A 15,443-nucleotide genomic window follows, 5' to 3' on the forward strand; every position below is an offset into this window, starting at 1 on the left:
ATTCATTAGTGAAAAATACTCTACAGTACAACCGTAGGTAGTGATTATTTATCACAGCTTAGTGTCCTGTCATTTTGGACTTATTTAATAGCAAGATCACAAATAGAACAGCTGCTGATGAGCACGATGCTGATTCCAGCATCAGCTGTGTTTGCAGATAGTGTGAAACAGGGACAGGAGTTCTTAGTGTAGGGGTGGCAAGCAGGATAGGCATGGTGCAGCTGGGCCTCTTCCCACCCATACTAGGTCATGGGTCATCTGTGGTCAAGCAAGGACAAGGGCAAAATTTAATGAAGTTGGACGTGGTGTTGGGACCCCCAGGATTCGAGTATTGAAATTCATCTTACACAGTGATGAACAAAATCCTAAAATGTTATCTTTTATAGGACACTGCATCTGTAATGGAGTGGAAATGGAAGTAAGAAAGAGGCATGGCTCCATTACTTTGTACTCAATGATACTGGTCATAATTAATTAATTTATTTAACAAAACATCAATGGAAAAATGTTATGTTCTCATTTTCTTGTTAAATTAAATTAGAGATTCAATAGATAGTTCTGCCCACAGACACTTGGAAGATAGTAGGTGAAAGAGAAATACAATAAAGTATAATTCAATAGCAGAAGTCTTATGAACAATACAGTCACAGAGCAGGAATATCCAACTCTATCTGGGAAATTTCATAGGTTTAAAAACATTTGAGCTGAAGTTGAAGCATTGACCGAACTGTCTTACACGGGGAAGGAAAAGAGCAGGCATTCAAACAGAAGTGACATTAGCAAAGGTATATAGAGTGTGAAAATCCATGGCATGTTCAGAAAAGAGTGTTTGGTGTGTATGAAGCTCAAATTCTTAGGATTCCTGGGGAAAAGAGAAAAAATTTTGAAAGACTTTTGGGAAATAGATGAACAAGAGTTAATGAACAATTGACTCAGGTTGAGTGGGGAGGAGAGATCTCTGAGATCTGTTTTCACCTTGTGCAACTCAACTAGCATTTAATATACTTATAATGAATCAATTCCTTAGACATCTGACTTTGGATTACAGCTCAGAAGGAATCATGGATTATAACTTGAAACAAAGCAAAAAAGTCTTGCTCCATTATTATACCAGCTCCTAGAATATCTGAGTTAGAAAGGCACATAATGATGCTTGAAGTGTATTGATGGGGAAACTATGACACAGTTGGTGCTTTGCTCAGGGTCTCATAGTAAAAGAATTATAGTATGAATTGGAACTCAAATCTTTTAACTCCATAGATATTACTGTTTATATACTGTGTAGTTTCAGAAGTAGCCTCCATTTATCTTTTGGCATGGTGAAATATATGAACATATGTCACAATAAAAAGGTCACTTGGAGTTTGTTTGGGTAAAAGACAAGAGCATAAAGCTGTTAAGAAGCAAGAAGGTAACTTTTTTTTTTTCAATCTAATTTACAAAGTGGTGACTTTGAAATTTGACATTAAAATTGGTTTAGAGAAATTGGAGGCATCAGAGTTGAACTATGAGGAGGCTCCATATAAACTTCATGTATCTTCTCAAAGCTACTGGCAGCAGGCAGTGAGAGAAAACAGATAAGGGAGGAGAACAGAAAGAAGTAAGCTGTTTGGCTTTACAAGTGAGGAATGAAAGCTACAGGAACTAGGTCTAAACAGACAAAGCACTGTTCATGATTCCTTGAGAAGAAAACTTGTACCTTTTAAATATTCTTCCAACTATAACTAGACTTGGATGCTGGTGTATATGTATGTGAGAGAGGAGGGGGTTATTTAAGCATTACTAAATAAACCAAGGGCTTTCAGTGACTCCATGGTAGAGAATCCACCTGCAATGCAGGAGATGTGGGTTTGACCCCTAGGTACGGAAGATCCTCAGGAGGAGGAAATCACAACCCACTCTAGTATTCTTGCCTGGGAAATTCCATGGACAGAGGAGTCTTGTGGGCTACACTCTGTGGGGTTGCAAAGAGTTGGGCACGGCTTAGTGACTAAACAACAACAACAAAGAAGCATAAAATTATAGCATCCTGTAGAATGTCTAGTCCAACTCCATCCTTTTACAGGGTTGGGGGACTTAGAAGTCTGAGATACAGGGGATCAATGACATGATTATTAATATATAATCATTTCAGTTCAGAGTTAAGACTAGAACCTGGGTTACTTCAAAGAGAGCAATTACCTACTCATCCTTCCTCTTGCAGCAGCTGCTTTTTGAAATAAACTGTCACTTTCAGTCTCTTTAGAGGCAAGCCCAGAATAAAAGTTCTATTTCAGGACTCAACTCCAGACCAAGAATATGGATAACCAGCTCCACTTACCTCATCCATCTGCAGTTTTCGTAGTCTGCTTGCTTCTTTATGGAGTAGAACAGAAAGAGGGGAGGGGAGGGAAAAGAGAGAAAGAAGAGAGATCGAGAGACAGAGACAGAAAGAAAGACAGAGATACCAGGACTACAGATGATATCCTTCTTCTCCAGTCTACAGTCTTTCACTAGACGGAGGAAATGTCCTAGCCAGAACAAATTAGTTAGCTCTGATTTGAGTTGTGGTGCCAGCGGGTTAGCTTATTGGGTTAGGGGTGAAGTTAGGAAGGCTAATGACCAATCACTTTCCTTTTCTGAATTTCAATTTATTCAGCTGAAAACATTTTTTTCTATGTTACAGTGCTGGCTCTAAAATATGTTGACAGATTCTTTGATCCTGCCTTCAAGAGCTAAATTACCCTCTTCTCGAATTTGGGCTGGACGTTGGGACTCATTTCTAACCAATAGGCTATTGCAGTGGTACTGATACATTACTTTGGAGACTGGGTCATAGATGATACTTACTCATAGATGAGACTCTCTTTCTCTGCCTCTCTCTCTGGAATCCCTTCCTCTGGTGTAAGCCAGCTGATGTGTCATATGGATACTAAGGAACCCTACGACCCTACAGGGAGGTCCATATGGCAAGGGACGGAGGCTTGCTACAAACACCCATATGCCTGCATTTGCAAGTGGATCCTCTATCCTCAGTGAAGCCGGCAGATGACCACAGCCCTGGACACACTCTGACAGCAACCTTAGGAGTAACTCTGCACAGGAACCTCCCAGCTAAGCCTCTCCCAAATTCCTAACCCACAGAAAATGTGAAGTAATCAATAGGTATTGTTTCAAGCTGCTATGGGGAATTCATTATATGGCAAAGCAAAACAAATAGAGCTATTTTTCTACTTCTTACTTTTTCAGAAACTGATTTTTTTTTTTGTAATCTTCAGTGTTTAGAGTCCTATAAAATTGTATTGTCTATTCTCTAACTTTTAGGTATGAAAGATTACAATTACTCTATGTATTATGGGAAGTACCCCAGTATTTAGTAGACTAAGGAGCTTCATTCAGACCTCTTCATTTCCTCAACTTTCTTCTATAATATCATTGTCATCTTCACCCCACTATCAAGCACATGTGCTGTGCTTAGTCACTTCAGCCATGTTTGACTCTATGCAACCCTATGGACTGTAGCCCACCAAGGCTCCTCTGTTCATGGAATTTTCCAGGCAAGAATACTGGAATGGGTTTCCATGCCCTCCTCCATGGAATCTTCCCAACCCAGGGACTGAACCCGCATCTCTTACTTCTCCTGAATTGGTAGAGGCGTTCTTTACCACTAACACCATCTGGGAAGCCCAAGCACATAGTTTCCACATTTTACAGCTTCACATTTATTATATAATTTTACCTTTACAACAGTCCAATGAGGTAGACATTGTATTACTCTTATTTTATTTATGAGGAAATTAAAAACATGAGAGCAAAAGTGTCTGCTTGAAAATCACACAGTTTATAGAAGAATTGTTATTCCAATTCAGGTCTTCTGACTCCTATCTATCTAGTATTTTTTCTACTATATAAAGAGCCCATATGATGGAAGTAACCATTCAACTTTATTCCTTAATACCTGACATCCACTCCATGTTTTAACTGTCAAGTACGATATTCAGGGAGTTTTATATATCATCCTTCCCTTTTTTTTATTACTGGGGTTTGTGAAAAAAAATGAATGGGTTCATTTATTCTTTTTTTTTTTTTCTCCTGACACTTCTTAAAAGTCATCAATGAGATGGATGAAACTGGAGCCCATTATACAGAATGAAGTAAGCAAGAAAGATAAAGACCATTACAGTATACTAACACATATATATGGAATTTAGAAAGATGGTAATAATAACCCTATATGCAAAGCAGAAAAAGAGATACAGATGTACAGAACAGACTTTTGAACTCTGTGGGAGAAGGCGAGGGTGGGACGTTTCAAGAGAACAGCATCGAAACATGTATATTATCTATAGTGAAACAGATCACCAGCCCAGGTTGGATGCATGAGACAAGTGCTCGGGCCTGGTGCACTGGGAAGACCCAGAGGGATTGGGTAGAGAGGGAGGTGGGAGGGGGGATCGGGATGGGGAACACATGTAAATCCATGGCTGATTCATGTCAATGTATGGCAAAAACCACTACAATATTGTAAAGTAATTAGCCTCCAACTAATAAAAATAAAGGAAAAATAAATAAATAAATAAAATTAACTTATCCTTAAAAAAAAAATCATCAAATTGTTTTGCTTATAGCCAGGTTACTACACCTTCAACACTTTCCTGTTCTAGGTGACAGACCACATGTCTTGGCCTTTGACTATGCACTTAAGTATAATGTTATCATCTGCATTGGTTTTCCTCATATATTATGTAATTTCATAGTAAGATATAAAAATAAAAGACTCAAATCTTAGTATGTGAGACTGAGTTTTAAGTTTTGCATTTTAAGGGAAAAAATTGTCTAGTGTATTAGGATTTTTTAACCTCTTTACTCCAAATTTGTAATATGTCACTATTGATTTTTCATTGAAATATTTGCAAATATTGTATGGACAACTTGAGGCAGTCATCCTTGACAAGATTATATATTTATATGTGTGTGTATAAATCATTTTGGTAGATGTATCAGTCTGGAGTAAGCTCAGTTTTTAAAAAGATGTTCAATTCTGGTTCAGAACCATTGTCCAAGGTATGTTTCAAAATATGACACAAATTACAAATTGAGCTTGGTGCTCAGTGCTTCAGCTATATCCCGACTCTTGTGACCCCATGGACTGTAACCCACTAGGCTCCTTTGTCCATGGGATTTCCCAGGCAAGAATACTGGAGTGGGTTGCCATTTCCTTCTCCAGGGGATCTTCCTGACATGGGGATTCAAACTTATATCTTCTGCATTGCAGGCAGATTCTTTACTGACTGAGTTACCAGGGAAGCCCAAATACAAATTAATTGCAAGTGTATGACACAGTTTTAGACAGTAGAAAAGCAATAAGTTGTTATGTATACCTTTGTGTCTTAAATGAAAAATACATCTAAGATTGTATCTTGAGGTTTTTTTTTTTTTCTTTTTTTCAACATGGCAATAGAGTGTTAATGTTCTCACTACCTGGAGTAGGATAAAAATAGCTCATGATCCGAGTTCAGTTTATTTTTTTGCTTTCTTTCCATGAACCCATTTCAAAGAGCATTCTTTCCATTTAAATATTTTTAAGTGTTTTTAATTGTCCAAAATAAAAATCTTGCAAATTATTCTCTGATTTGGAATGTGTCAATAGTGTCCTCACCTCACTAGGGCATAAAACCTCTTTGTTCAATATTATAACATATAACCGAGTTTTATATACACACACACACACACACACACACCCATACATATATAACGATCACTTCAGTGTACAGCAGAAATTAACACAATATTGTAAACCAAGTATGGTGGCAGTGGTTTAGTCGCTGATTCATGTCCGAGTCTTGTGAGTCCATGGACTGTAGCCCACCGCACTACTCTGTCCACGGGATTTCCCAGGCAAGAATATTGGAGTGGGTTGCAATTTCCTTCTCCAAGGTATCTTCCTGAGCCAGGAATTGAACCCATGGTTCCTAATTGCAGATGCTTCACTAGGGAGCCACCCAGGAAGCCTAAAACCAACTATGTTTAAATGTAGGAAAAAGTTCCTTGAGCACCCATCTTTACCACCCCCCAAATAGCATTTTTTCTCATGATAAAATGCTATTTCATGATATTAGAAGAGTCATATGGACATTCAGATTTTAGTACAGAGACTCCAAATCATAGAACAGATGCCTAGATAATAGTAGACTTCATAAAGCACACATTAGCATTCGTCTCTTCCTTCATCTGAGCTTTAACGTGTTCAGTTTGAATTCCCTATTTAGCTTTTCAGATAAATGGATAAGTGATGCTTTCTAATGGACATGTTACATGCTCTGCTGTGTTCTAAATGTCTTTAATTCTTCTGAGGGTTCCTGAATATTCAAAAATGAAATGGCTCATTGGCAGATAGTTTGAGCATCACATTCTTAGAGAGCTAACTGAATGGAAATTAACCAAATAGAGAAACTTAAAAATTTTCAATTTTAAAGAATTAAAACCAGAAGCTATATTTATTGTGCATTTCTTCAATGATTTTTCTTCAGGGAACATTTAAATGCAAGGTCTACCCTTTTCTGTACACTGTTGGTTTTTTTTTTTTTTCTGTTTTTTTCCCACAGCAATCTGACTTGACAGGTTGGTAACCTGCAGTAGGGTGTTGGCAGTAAAGTCCTTCTATTCCTTCATTACCAAAGTATGTGACATATCTCAGTTTTTAGGTCTCTTGGCTCTTCAGGCAATCTCAGTATCACATTCTTAGCCACAGATAATGTTATGTGTTTTCCAAGTTCTAATTCATTCTTCTTTCTAGGAACACAGGAAGACTGCATTTTCTAGCTTTCTCTATGACTAGATCAGTATGTGTAGCTAGTTCTGGCCAATGAACTGTGAAAGTACTAAGTATAATAATTAGTCTGAAGTATATAATAACAGGATGCCACACATTTCAGGTGGCAATGCTAAAGAAAGTAAGCATTTATGCCTGGACAAGTAGCATATGTAAGAAATGTCTTGTTATATGAAGCTACTAAAATTTTGAGGTTATTTGTTAGCACAGCATTGCTTATGTGATTCTGATAATTATATATTATAAGCTACAGCAATCCTATCAGATTCCAAATGTCAGTGTTTGATATTTCATACATTAGAAATATATTCTATTAGCTACTCATCTATTCAAATATCTCTTCATGCTGAGGCAACTCCAAGGGTTAAACTTGCCCTATATTTTCATCTATAGCCTGTAAACAACTTGTTAAAAGGATGATCCGTAGTCCTCCTTGGCTGGATAAAATCAGAGCCTACAAGGGTAAAAGAGTTAAAGAGAGAGAAAAATTATTGTTTCTTAAGCATTTTTGTAACTCAGAATCACCTGGAAAGTTTATTCTGAGTGCAAATCTGCTCTACTCAAGAGATCCTCATATTGCATGGGATCAAGAAATATGCATTTTAATATGAAACCAAAATTGGCTCTCATGTGGATGTATCTAGGAATATACTTTAAGAAACTTTAGAGTAGACTCTAATAAAGGCTGTCTCCTCTTTTAGCCTGAATAGTATAAAAATATGATGGGGTTAGACAGAATTATCAAAGGTAGTTGTTTATTTGATGCATGGCATAGCTTATTTGAATTATCAAGGGCCTGGACAATGTCCAGTACTTAATAAATCAGTCTCTCTGGAGTAGGGGTTTCATCTGAGATCTTCACATGCCCCCCCCCAACAATTTTTAGACACAACAGGGTTTGAAACAATTGCCATAGGGATTATTTGTCCTTCTGTACACATCTTTATGATTAGTTCAGTTTATTATTCATGACTTTTTCAAAAACATTAGTTTAGGAACATTAGTTAACCAACCACCTCAGATATTCACACAGGAAGTAAATATATTATTACTAGAGTTTTTATTAATTATAAGAAGTAATTGTAACCCATGGTGTAAATGATAGTTCCTAAAATATTATATTTGATTTTCAAGATGAGTGGTGAACATATTTTTATTTTCCATAAAGAAAAATACAAATTATCTATTTGGGGGGGAATTATAATATGATTATAGATTCTAGAAGACAAAATGATTCCACTTTTTAATATTTAAATGTTATAATATTTTAAAATGAAATTATATAAAACCATAATACAACAGGGTCAGTTGTCACATCGCATACTTGATATGATATTTAATTCATATGTATGTGGGTTAACATTAACTGCTTTTTTGATTGAAATGTATAACAGTTCAAATTTAATAGTTCTAATTAGGTGACTTTGTAATAGGAATACTTCCACTTGAATCTTACAAGAGTAGTTCTACAATCGGCACTGGGTCAGGTGTCAGAAGCCCAGATTAGAAGCCCAACCCTTGCTAATTGACTGAGTGTCATTAGTAAAGTCACTTAATCTGTATAATATGTTCCTGTTCTGTACTGCTTTTGTGTTAAAAAATGATGTAATAAAATCAATTTGTAAGCCATAAATAGTTATACAAATGGAAGTTTATGCAATCACAAGAGTGATTTTACTATGGATATAAAATTGGCCAACAATTATTGAGCACTTACAGTGTGCCAGACACTGTGATACAAACCTACATGAGTTATACAATTTAATACTCACAAAGTCCAATAAGTTTAATAATATTATCTCCATTTTAGCTCACAGGAGATGGAAACCCTTAGAGCCCATGGTAAAACACAGGAGAGAAGGAGATCTCATATTTATCTCTACTTAACTTGAAACTTATTCCTAAAAAGGCAATATTCCTGTGTAAGTGATATCCATTTAACCTACAGCCATATCAACTGAGTTATGAATCTGCATGACCCATGAGGAAATATTTTTCTCCTTATTCAGCCCACTGAAATATATTGTACTGAACAGTGCATTCAATTGTACCATGTTGGGTCAGGAAGTAATGATATAACCTTGCTTTTCTCCATACAGTACAAGTATGGTCAATCATCTGTCTGAACATCTTTCTGATTTTGGCTATATGCCAAAAACCATGACATTTTATTGGTTACACTGTACTTATATTGTCAATGGAAATTGATACTGACCAAAATTGAGCTTTTGAGAATACCACGATTATCCAGCTACACATTCATAATTAGAGTACATGTTTAATTTTCCATGCTTCTGCCACTAGTCTTTTCATTTATTTCTTCATTTAGGAGATAGTTTATAAACAACAAAAGTAGTCTATCAATTTTCCCAAACATATTTTATGGTTTGAAACACTGTGCTAATAAGGAATAAGACTGATTATGGATAACTGCATTCTCTCTCAACTTGGGATTTGGAGCAACTTACATTAGCCACTATTTAACAGATTTAGAGAGAAACTACTATCTGTCTTCCAAGTGAAGATTCCTGAATATACATCAAGAATGGATTAATCTCTTTAAGAAGGCAATGTAGAACATGAGTTGCACACGGTCATTTACTGCTGGGTGTTCAGGTAGAGTGGCCTGTCCTTTCCTAATTACAAGTTTCCTGTTGAGTCTCATTTACTCTGGGGGGCCTATTCCCTCATCTTATTTCTGCATGAAAAGGATCTAATCGCTTCTTGTTTCAACAGAGAGTTCTGTATTTCTTTCCAAGGGGAGAAATGGGATGAAAACTCTGGTTTCTTTCTCTAGCTCTCATTCATTGTTAATAACCGAGAAAGGCTGACACCCACTGGGCCATAGCGCATGAGGAGTCAGGTTTATGTGCTGAAATGAGTGCTAATGTCTGGTACCGCCTTTGCCTCCTTTTACTTTGCTCCTGTTCATGAGCAAAGTATGAGCAAAATTAGATTGTGCTTCTAATTTTCTTACAGTAAAACCACCATGCAGGGACCCTTTATAGACTAGATGGAAGACACACTATTTCCAGCTTTCTCTCCTTAATGGAGTGTTGGGTCAGTTCAGCCCTATTCTGAGGGTCTGGATGTCTTTAATTTGGGGAGGGAATAAATGTTTTCCATTATTTCCTTAGGGCCAGTCTGTGTTCTCCAGTCTCAATATCACCAGGGTTATTTGGATACCCATTCAACATATGCTTTTTGAGTGAATACTTTAGCTCTGAAATTACAAATTAGTGGCCCTTTGTGTGAATATGTGCCCATGTGTTCAGGTTGTTTCCTTTTTTTAAAATGTCATTTCATAATTGACAGATTACTTAAAAATCTGGATTTTCAGATTTATTTGAAAAATAACACTCTTTCAACTCTGGGGTTTAATCATTGGCAGTAATCAAGTGAAACAGAGTGAAGGATGCTCCTTTTTAAAGAAATAAACACTTCACCTCCAGGCTTAATTATCTCTATTTTCTCTCTGACTTGGTAATCAAATGCTATGTGTCTTTTATCTCTATCTATGTCCATATACACACAAGTACTAGATGAAGAGTATTATATTATACTTATATGTGGCCCTCTTTTCTCTTTTTTCTTACTTTTTGATCCTTGTAGGCACTTGAATGACTATCCTCAGAATTCCAAATGAGAAGAAGGGATTGATGGACCAACCTCTACCCTAACCCCTAACCGTACTGAATTTTTCAGCTGTCATTTTCTAAAAGTATAATGATATTTTTGATAGCTCTTCATTTCCTTTGAGACATTTTCTCAGTCTCTTTTGGCCCTTTCCTAGATTATTCCTAGAAAGAAACTAAAGATACATCTCAGCTTTCCTAGTATCCAAACCAAATCTCAATTTCCTTAAAGAGAATATTCTTCAGATATGAATTTAAAAGCCATAAAAAAGTAGAAGGGAAAGAGAGAGGTAAAAATTTGTTAGTACAAATGATATCACATAAAAATATAACTTTATTGATACTAACAACTTTAGGCAGTTTAGAGAACACTAGTTTACAGTGATACAGAACACTGTGTATCCCTGTGTGGAAGTACTCGGTTCTTCCTGGGAAAATGTTCTGTAGGTTTCCCATTGAGCTTATTCCTACAGCTTCCACCAAAATTGAAACTGACTTCTTTCCATAATGCTCCCTTGAGATGCACATACCCTGTTAAGCGTCATAGCCCAAGTATACCTGACTGACTTACAGTATGAGGTTGGTCAACAAACTCAAAGGAAGCACTGAAATTCTTTGCTCTGTTTAAAACCATGGGGTATGAGAGAGGATCAGACTTTAGGCAACTTGCACATACTGACCTTCTAGGGCCCAAGAAGAGTGTGCTCTTCTGAGGCCATTAGAGGCAATAAATCTGGATTCAGGTCCTTCGGGTCTTTTGTCTCCTAGAAATAAATAGTTTTTAAAAATCAATAAAGGGGACACAACCTGACAGTCCATTAGATGATAAAAATGTCAATTATTCCCATAGGTTCATGACACATAATGGGCTGGTAGAAAAGGCAGCCACCACCCACCACACAGTAATTATAGGATATAAAAGTCATTGTTATTGGATAAATCCGTGAAATGGTGAAGAGCAAGGGCTGAAATCTGGGGAGCAGGGGGTTCCAATCTGGTGCCATTTTGTATCCATTGAGTGTCTGACTCTTGGGGAACAGGCTTACAGAGGTGCGTCTCCCACTGGGGCTGGGTGTGGATCTCTGGCCGGCTCTTGCTCCTAAGCTGACTCTCCCCTTCACAGTAGGTGACACAGCAGCGGCAGGCTGCAGAAGGCTTCCCTCTGTGCTTGGACACGGTGTCTGGGCCCGGAGAAGCACCTGCCGCTCTCCCCGAGCTCTGGAGCTCTGTGGGCTCTTTCAAACGGCTTTTCCTCCTTTGCACGTGGTCCAGACTGATGTCAGACTGAGAGGAGCAGCTCTCATTCCAGCCAGAGCTGGCACTCAGACTTCTCAGTGGAAGAGCCAGTCTCAAGGCCTTCCAGAATTTAGAGCCAGAATGTTTGGACTTTTCTCCCTTCCAGCTCACAAAAGACACAGACTCCTTCAGCTGTAGGATGCTTGGGTGTGGCTGCTCAAGTGGACGGTACTCAACCACAATGAGCTTGGTGGCGATGGAGTTCTGGCACATGACACCCAGTTTGAACTCTAGCATGCTGATGCTCTTTTCGGTCACATAATCGGGGCTCAGCACAACAATCATCCTCCGGCTCCTTTGAATGAAGTCAAAAACTGCTTCCACTGTATCTATAGGAGAGTGAAAGATAGGACAATGCCTAGTGAAAACATACAAGCTTCAGTTCATCGTTGACAATCCCAGGGAGGACAGGCAATGAACATGAGAATATAAGATCGAAGTGTTAAATAATCTTCACAGGTAAGGAATCTCATCTACACTACTCTTATGGTTGCAGTGTCGGCTACCTTCAAGGATGAGGAAGTAACCACCTCTAAAAACAGCTAATTTCAGCTCTACTTGTAAATAATTTCTTGTTTTGAAAAGTTGTTTCCTTCCACTTTAGTGGTCTTAGATCTAACATTTTAAAATACTTTAAGTATCTCATAATTATTGTGATCCCATTGTATTTTTTTCCTCATCTCTAGATTAAATAGCTTTCATGAATTTTGTATCTTATTCTCCATATGAATTGGTATCAAGTCTCTTTCCTACTTTTATTGATTTTTTTTTTCTTAGTAACATTCAGTTTATGTATATATGTCATCTAAGAGTAATATCATGAACAGGACTGAACATAATGCTCCAGACACAGTCTTATCAGCAAAGGTCTACAGGGCATTACTAGCTCCTAAGATCCACACAGTTATTGCTCTTGATACTTAAAATTTTTGGACTTATCAGACAGTTCATAGTATTGACTGTGATGTCAACCAAAATTCCCTTTCTTTTTCTCTTTATGTCAAGAATTGGTCTGAATAACAATTAAAGAGGCAACAAAACTAACTGGTAAAAATCAGCCAATTAGTTGAGACTTCTCACAAAGCATTCAATTCTAACAGTTATTGTGGTGAATTTGTGCAAAACCTAATGGAAGCTTCTTGAGATAAACGCAGTGCTAAACTCATTGTGAGATTTAGGAGCTTAAACAGATTTTCTGAAGCAAATTCCAAACTTGTAAATTGCAGCTGTTGACAACTCCAGAAACACATGCTGTGAACAGACCATGAGATTGAGCACCTATGCTTTTCAGGCCAGGAGTGAAGCACTGAGGGAGAGACTTTTCAGTCTGTGAAGACAAGCTGAAAGTTGCAGTGAATTGGATCATGAATTTGACAGGGAATGAAGGAGCTTTGCTCTCTACCATATTATTTCTTTCCAGCTGTTGAATTGAACATGAATTTGAAGGAAAACCAAAAGAGATGTGCTCAGTGTTCAAGAACATCTGACTGGCTTTATCAAGAGCACAAAGTATTTTAGTTACTTTTTGCTTCAATCTTATCTTTTTGCTTCAATCATCACTTATCTTCAAAGCCTGTTTGTGTGTGTGTGTCTGTATTTGTGTTTGTGTGTGTGTATTTGTGTGTCTTGGTAACTCCTTTTATCTCCTATCTTATTCAGAATCTTATGTTTCTACCTTTCATAAAACCAAGGTTGTGAATTTAGGAAGTTTACTGTTTTTCCTGTATCATGATGAATATGATATGACCCTAAGATAACATGGATAGATTTTCAACAAAAGGAACTTGTGCACTCAAATTGTATGTGTGTAGGGAGGAGGTGTGTAACTGTGGGTATGGGTGGTTCATTTCTAAATAGTCACTTTAGGAAAATGTTTGTTCTGTCAAAAGGGGGTACCATTTTTGAAAATAAAACATTGTCTTAGACCCTCTAAAAAAATTGACTTTAAAGCCTATGGCTTTTTTTTTTTTTTTTTAAATTTTGGTAATCCACTTGAAAGTGGAGGATTTGCCTTTTAGAGAGGGTAATGCAAAATAAATAAATAAATAAATATGAATGGTGGAATTCCAGACATTGAGGAATAGAGTAGAAGATGGTTTTCAGATAAGAGTTGGTCTATACCTTGGCATCTTCATATAGTACTTTGAAGGAAACTGCCTCTTTTATGGCCTATTTTAATATCTTCCAAACTGTTAAATTTCATATTTGAGGATGTTAATTATTACTTTTTTTAAATGATGAATATTATTTGGAGAGGGCATCTTAAATTAGGTCGTTTATTCTGTTTGGCTCAAAAAAACAAGAAAACCTGAGGTGTGGCTATAGATTGATAAGACCAGTTTTTTTTGTGTGGTAATAAATTGGGTTTGAAGTGACAGTTTCTGATCTAGAACTCTTCACTACTCTAGAATAGTCCTGCCTATAATAGTTATAATATCCTTGGTATTAACTTGGGAGTAGAAAGAAAACTAAAAGAAAACTAGGACTGTAATTTTGTTCTTTAGCTAAATTACTGGTATATGAGAGTGTGTTAAACCTCTCTTTTTCTTAAAACTTGAAGTACAGATTTTAAAAAATAGGGGCATCTAATTTGAAAGATGAATTTGAATTCAAATACTGGTTTCTCCATTTATCTTAATAGTATAATCATTTATTTTAGTATCTTTAAAGTTGAATTCATCCATCTATAAAATGCATATAATGAGAGCCAATTTGTAGGGTTGCTAGACAATTTATCAATACCTATAGGTCAATGTCTACTGCATGGTATGCTTTTGAATTAATCACCTTGATTAAAGTATTATTATTCAATGTTCACTGAGCACAATATTAAAATAATGTATTGACTAATATTGATTCTAAATTAATCCCTAATGGGAACTTTAGAGGATTGACTTAAAATGTGGATTCAAAGTTTTCAAATTCTGTCTATTCAGTTTAAAACAAAAGTGGATAATATACTATTGGAATACTTAGCCCATTGCTAAGACTACTTCATATCCCTTGACTAGAAACAGAGAAATAGATAAGCTGCTGAATGTGTCTCTTGTTACACTGCGTGTTTACTTGTATCAAAGACCTAATAACCTCAGTTGTCATTTAAGTCAGTCAGTCGTGTCCAACTCTTTGCAACACAATGGAGTATAGTCTGCCAGCCTCCTCTGTCCATGAAATTTTCCAGGCAAGAATAGGCTGGAGTAGATTGTCATTTCCTTCTCTAGGCGATCTTCCTGACCCAGGGATTGAACCTGCAGCTCTTGCATTGGCAGGAGGATTCCTTACCACTGCATCACCTGGCTGCTTATATCTCCAAAGACAGTGATATACATTATGTTTCAACTCTGCTTTAAAGTTGTTTCTTATGAGTAAGGATTGCTTTTTTTGTAACTTCCATGCATTGATCCTAAGTCTACTCTTTGAAGACTGGTTTGAAACAGGAAAATTTTTACTAAGCAAACCAGTTAAGTTATAGAGGCCCAATAAATGTTCTTGGAATAAATAAGATTTATTTTAAAAAAAGCAAGAAAGCTCCCCTGTTACTACAGGCTTAATATTAACTCAAAAGAAAATGTCTTTTCAAATATTTATTACTGATTTGTTTGAAATAGAAATGCATATTTGATTCAAATGATCACCAGTTAACTAAAGGCAAGACATTGTTGATCTTTTTAAGGCAACTGCTTTCGAGTTGAAAACCTATA

General features: G+C 36.7%; 1 protein-coding gene across 6 annotated transcripts in view; it reads right to left on the reverse strand.

Moving 5' to 3' along the window:
* Window positions 1-458: 458 nt before the first annotated feature.
* The window catches only part of IL1RAP (interleukin 1 receptor accessory protein), a 149,216-nt gene continuing 134,231 nt past the window's right edge, over window positions 459-15,443 (reverse strand). For 4 of the 6 annotated variants that reach the window (XM_020890480.2, XM_070466242.1, XM_020890481.2 and 1 more), the window contains exon 11: window positions 10,763-12,071. In XM_020890480.2, coding sequence (XP_020746139.1) covers window positions 11,353-12,071 — 719 coding nt within the window. In that variant the 3' untranslated portion in view covers window positions 10,763-11,352. Of the gene's footprint in view, window positions 7,266-10,762; window positions 12,072-15,443 lie in introns of those variants that run through there. The other 2 variants (XR_002313374.2, XM_070466244.1) reach the window with 2 other exon arrangements.

This window comes from Odocoileus virginianus, chromosome 4 (assembly GCF_023699985.2).
Source record: "Odocoileus virginianus isolate 20LAN1187 ecotype Illinois chromosome 4, Ovbor_1.2, whole genome shotgun sequence".
Taxonomy (NCBI): Eukaryota; Metazoa; Chordata; class Mammalia; order Artiodactyla; family Cervidae; genus Odocoileus; species Odocoileus virginianus.